Source organism: Chiloscyllium plagiosum, chromosome 23 (genome assembly GCF_004010195.1).
Source record: "Chiloscyllium plagiosum isolate BGI_BamShark_2017 chromosome 23, ASM401019v2, whole genome shotgun sequence".
Lineage (NCBI taxonomy): Eukaryota > Metazoa > Chordata > Chondrichthyes > Orectolobiformes > Hemiscylliidae > Chiloscyllium > Chiloscyllium plagiosum.
Genome location: NC_057732.1, coordinates 55,883,628 through 55,889,627, shown reverse-complemented (window position 1 = coordinate 55,889,627; position 6,000 = coordinate 55,883,628). Strand labels below are relative to the sequence as shown.

At 40.5% G+C, this 6,000-nt stretch overlaps 1 protein-coding gene across 4 annotated transcripts in view; it reads right to left on the bottom strand.

The window, feature by feature from the left end:
• Positions 1 to 1,055: 1,055 nt before the first annotated feature.
• sema3ab (sema domain, immunoglobulin domain (Ig), short basic domain, secreted, (semaphorin) 3Ab) overlaps positions 1,056 to 6,000 on the bottom strand; it is a 412,514-nt gene continuing 407,569 nt past the window's right edge. For all 4 annotated transcript variants that reach the window (XM_043714215.1, XM_043714218.1, XM_043714217.1 and 1 more), the window contains one exon: positions 1,056 to 4,844. In XM_043714215.1, coding sequence (XP_043570150.1) covers positions 4,392 to 4,844 — 453 coding nt within the window. In that variant the 3' untranslated portion in view covers positions 1,056 to 4,391. The remainder of the gene's footprint in view (positions 4,845 to 6,000) is intronic.

Genomic DNA, 6,000 nt, shown 5'->3' with positions numbered 1-6,000 from the left:
ATGTGTGGTTAGGATGCCAAGTTGGTGAGGAGTGCATTAAGCCCATTTGTAAAGTGGGCAGAATGCCAGGTTGGTCATGTACCAGCTGAGTAGAGTTCCAGCTGAGTAGGGTGCAAAGTGGGTAGACACCAAGTGAGATGAGTGCCAGGTGGTAAGTATGTCAGGTTGTTAGTGTGCCAGATGGGTAGAGTGCCATGTGAGTAGAGATCCAGGTGAGTAGAGTTCCAGGTGAGTTGAGTGCCGGAGTGCCAGATGAGTGGGTAGGGTGCCAGGTAAATGAATGAGTGTTTAGAGCTTGTCGAAGACAGGGGAGAGCGCGAGTTCTAGCAGCCAGGAATAGGGGATATTGTGTTCAGCAAGACCATTGAAGAGGGAATTGCTGGGTCAGTGCGGCTCCAGACAGGGGGAGCAGCAGTAGCAGGAGAGTGGGCCAACAGTCAGGAGAGTTAAAGAACATGAGGCCTGGGAAGATGTGTAGTGCATTTCGAGTCGAGGGACATGGGGTCAAGCCAAAGGGTTTGAGGTGGGGGGGATGGGTCAAGATGGGAGTCAGGTCTGAGAGAGTTGGACTGGGGGTTGGTCGGCAGACATTTGAAAGGCTTGTCAGTGGAAAATTGGTACAATAGATTTCTCGATTTTTAGTTGTCCAATGTTTCCTGGATAACTATTAAACTTTGCTGAGTTAGAACCATCCAAAGTTTCTGACTATAAAGGGTTTTCTGGGAGTGTTACATATGCTAGGGAACTATCCATTGGAAACTCCAACATCCTGAGAAGATTCCTGGTGTCTGTTACATTTAGGATTCTACAAGGTTCCTAATTCAGGCCCTTGGCCCTCTGACTGAACACAGAGAGGTCCCTAAAGCCCTGTGAGCTGGTTATTAGACTGTGACAATCCCGTGGCCAACATGGACAACTCCAGTCTGTGCTGCTTCATGACATCAGCATATCTGAGGCAGGTCTCACCAAACATTGGTCTCAGGAGGATCACCGACAAGAATTATTTTATGTTGTGTCTCCTTAATACTTCAAAATAAGAAACCAAGTAAACTGCATAGTTTAAAAGAAAAGTTTATTCAACAACTGAATACATGCCAAAAGAAATAATTTACAGCAGCATTTTCATAATATTCCTTTCCAGTTTTATGGTACCCCTTAGAAATGCAGTGACAAATAGAGAAATAAAAACTCATCAACTATCTACCAGATACACATGCTTTGAATAATTGTGAAGTTTACATTTCTTGCTTCAGGAATAGCCAAATAAATAGCCTTTTGCATTTCATCTGGGCTGGTTATATAGACACTATATAGTTGGTACATACATGTGAAAACTAACTATCACCATTGCAATAAAACATAATATTGTTCCTCTTGTCTAACAAAAATATATATACACCAGTCTAGGTAAGTGGATAAGCAAAATGGTGAACTATTTAACACAGACCATTGCTAATTGCTAAATAATATAAAGATCACTGTCTAATATAGTTTACTAGAGGAAACCAATATATAAAGCACGTTCACATGCATCATTTTTTACACAGTACCTCTTAATAGACCATAAAACTATGAATTCTTCCTGCAACCAAAGCACATCAAAATCACACGAAGTAGCCTGATATCTGTCTCATTGTTTGTGGTCTATAAACCTTTCCTTTAAACAATAATTTATTATCATGAAACTATTGCTGCACTAGAATATGAGCCCATTGATTGTTGGCATGTCGTTAACACGCTTTCTCTGATTTGCATTGTTGCAGGATTGTTGGGTTTATGTTTAGTCCCATCAGAAACATTTAATTCTCACTGCCCTTCCTTTCAGGGTTAATTCATTATTGTCACCCAAGTACAAAGCTGTGGTACATCAGGGAAGGGATTGTAAGAATGATATCATCTAGCCCATGGTATCTCTCCACAGTAATATATCATTTATTGCAAAAGGACAAAATAAATCCATTTTAACAATAACACATTGTTAAAATGAAGCAAACTAGTTAAAGATAAGGAAAGTATTTGAGCTGACATTGACATATTGGAACATTCCAGACCAATTTAAATTCTGCCAGTGAACCTGACAAGTTTTTGCTCTGACTAATATCTATTAAAGGTAAAGAATACAGTGGTGATCTGAATACTTCAGAAGCTTATGCAGAGCATTAGCAACCTGGCGCTGGGAGGAAAGACGCTGGTTAACAGGCCTCAGTATTGCTTGTTCTTTTGAGGAGAAAGATGAATATCCAGCCCCTCCAGGTAGATTGTCCACCTTCTGAATGGGTAATTCTCAAATATAACTCAGATGGTGATGAAAGCTATTTTAAACAGCTTTGAGCTCTGGAAACCACTTTGTCTTCTTGAACAATGTTAAAGTGAACTACTTTTGCAGTGGCTTTCAGTGGCACCTCTTTTGTTTTTGAGATTGTGTTGAAATGCTTTCTTGTGGTCTCGTTTCCCCCTCCTCAGCCTCCATTTTCAGGAAATTATACATCTTCCAGGCAACGGGAGTTCTTTTTATTTTTTAATTGGAGGTATGTATCACTAGCTAGGCTTGCATTGTCACCCTTCCTTAACTGCCTCTGAGATGCAATCTATTCCTTTGATTTCCAAGAGTCTGCTGCTATGTTACTGCACTAACGCCCACCTTGAAATGAATGACACAAGCAACATCTTACTTTATTTTCATCCTTCCCTATTCCTTGGGAAAGCAAAAGGGTGAGATGGAGAGAGGCTTGCTTTCATGTAATCCTCTAGTAAGATGACTGGCAAATGACCAGCAAATGACCAAAATCTCTTATACAACTGAGGTAGTAAGTGAATTAAGTGATGGATAATCCTGGGCCCTCAACCTTAATGTGGAACAGTCAAATACTTGAACTGTTATGCACTAGTTTTAAAAGGATACAAAATGTAACCTGTGCAGGTCAAAAAGAAAAGTCCTAAACAGTTAAGTTACAGCATCTTTTGTCATTTTTATTTCAAATAATATCTCTCAAATGTAATATGTATTGTTTACCGACAAGTACAGTTGACTAGTTTCACACCATCTCCTCTCCATTGCTTAAAGTATTTTTTTCAATGCAATGATTATTAATACATGGAGCTTGGGGCTTTGTAATCTCTCCTGTTTTTGAAGTACATTTGTCTTTCTGAAGTTTAGAAGACTTATGTTAGCAAAAAGAATATCACACATCCCACAACCAGCTATGCAATTGTTATTTTAACCCATCACTGGGATCAACTTGAATTTTGATTTGGTCCATCATTCTGTAAGCTTAGCAAAGGGTTAATATTGAAGGCGCACAGTGTTCCCCATATTATTTCTGGAAGATTTAACTGGTGATTTTTTTTTATTACTAACTGGACTCAAAGCAAGTGACAATCAAAGCTCCCTCTCCCAGAATGACATTACTCACCAACATTAACTGATTTGACCATCACTGAAGCTAAATATTTTCTTTCATAGAAGAAAATACATTACCGGTTGGTTCCATTCCTAAACCCTTCTTTAAATCTACTTTCTATAAAATGCATCATCACCAGGACACATTGTAAATGTCTTTTGATATGCCTGAGTAAACATTTTGAAGTTCTTTTCAAATTCAAAAGGGCATTTGCCTTTCACAACTGAACAGCACCTTAATTCTCATGAATCATTAAGTAATAATTCAATGCATTGACACTTGGTAAAAGTTTGCTTGTGGGTTCTTGTCTTAGACTGAATTAGAGTGGCATCACTCCCGACTCCTCAGGCTGTGCTCTCTGCAAACATTCCAGTCAACTTAGTCAGTTTAGTGAATCTAAAACCTGGCCACTCACATGACTTCGATTCCACTTCTGATCAGTAGACTTGTTTGTCTGAACTGCATGTCCATTGTCTTTTGTTCAAAGTGGGAACTATATACAGCCAGCTGAATAGACATGCGGCACTTCACAAGCTCTCTGGTCATCTCTGTCAGTTCACTTACGCCAAGAGCATCACCAGTGTAATCTGCATTCCTGAACCAACAGCAAGCAGGTAAAAGAATCACAAATCAATCTTAGATTTCTGCATCTGATCTGCAATTCAGTGATCGTCGCACATAAAACCTGATAGAAGTGGCAGTTTATAACACATTCTGGCATCAACAAACATTGAGTTCCTGGGGGGGGGGGGGGAATTGAATTAGTGGATTTCAGTCAGTTGCATGTAATGTTGAAACAGCAAGTCCAGTCCAACTATAAAACACAATCCAGTCACCATGCTGCATTGACAAAAATAATGAAGAGGATGAAAAGACAATGGGTGGCAGTTGTGTATCTGGTGAGCAGCCCATATACTTGTAAACATCAACATAATGCAATGAAGTCGTTAATGTATGTATTGCATTTTGTTTGAATTAAGTTGTATATTGTTAAACACTTCTTGGTGGTCTCTCCGACTCATGGGTCCTCCTATTTCTACCTTTCTTGTTTTCCTGTAAGTGTTTCCATTTGTTGGTGTTTACGGGTGGATGCGCTGGTCTCTGTTTCCTCTGGCGACGCTCACGCCGCCATACCTGTTCACAAAATTCATCCATGGTGTTGAGGTTAGGATGGTTTATGAGCTGCATGAAGTCCCTGTACCAAAGTTTCTGGTTTGGAGCAATGATGCTGTGACTCTCCTTGGGCCTCAGATTATCATCAACCTCTTTGTGCAGAAGTTCCTCCAAATGCTCAGTGTCAATAATTTCTAGCGTCACCTTCAGTACGGTCTGCATGAAGCCATGCTCCACAGTCTGGCAAATATAGATCCCAGCATCTTTTCTCTGGATGCTACGTAATAACAACCCTTGTTCTGTCTTGATGACTCGGTCATTTACTTTGATCTGTAGCAGAGGGAGAATATCACACTGAATATTAATATGGACCTGGGGAAGGAGCTCAAGCAAAACAGTAAAAAAGAAGTCAGCAGACTGGAAAAGGTGGATAAACAGAAACACTTCATAAAATCAATGAACTATTACCGTCAATAACAACATAGAAACATACAAACCAAGAGCAAGAGTACACTATCCTTCCTTAAGTAGGAAGCCCAATACTGTACAAAATACTTCAGATGTGGTCTCACCTGTGCCTTTACAAATGAAGCATAATCTCACTACGTTTGAATTCAACTTCCGTCATGAGAAATAATACCGTTGTATTAATTTCCCTAGTTCTTTGCATAATAGCCTTTTGCAAATCATGCACTAAGACACCCAGATTCTTCTGCATTTCAGAGCTCTGCAATCTCTCACTCTTTACCGAATACGTTTGTTTTTGTTTCCTACTGAAAGGAACATTTTCACATCTTTCCACACTATATTCCATTTTCTAGATCTTTGACTACTCACAATCTATTTCTAGCTTTTTAAGCCTCCTAATCCTCTTCACAACTTACTTTCCTATCTACTTCTGTCTCATCAGCAAATGTGCAAAGTCACATGATGCCAGGTTACAGTCCAGCAGTTTTATTTGGAATCAACTGGTGGACTATAACCTGGTGTCATGTGACCTCTGACCTTGTCCATCCCACTCCAGCACCGGCATCTCCACATCATCAGCAAATGTGACAGCCTACGCCCTTTGTCCAAATCATTTATATCGATGGGGCGGCACAGTGGCTCAGTGATTAGCACTGCTGCCTCACAGCACCAGGTTCGTGGGTTTGATTCTGGCCTTGGACGACTGTCTGTGTGGAGTTTGCACATTCTTCCTGTGATTGCATGGGTTTCCTCCGGATGCTCCGGTTTCCTCCCACAGTCCAAAGATGTGCAGGTCAGGTGAATTGGCCATGCTAAATTGGCCATAGTGTTAGGCGCTTTAGTCAGAGGGAAATGGGTCTGGGTGGGTTACTCTTTGGAGGGTCGGTGAGGACTGGTTAGGCTGAAGGGCCTGTTTCCACATTGTAATCATAAACAACTGCAGTCTTGGCTGGTCCCTGTAGCATAGCCCTGATTACATCTTGCCAACCTATAGAAGACCAATGTATACCTACTATCT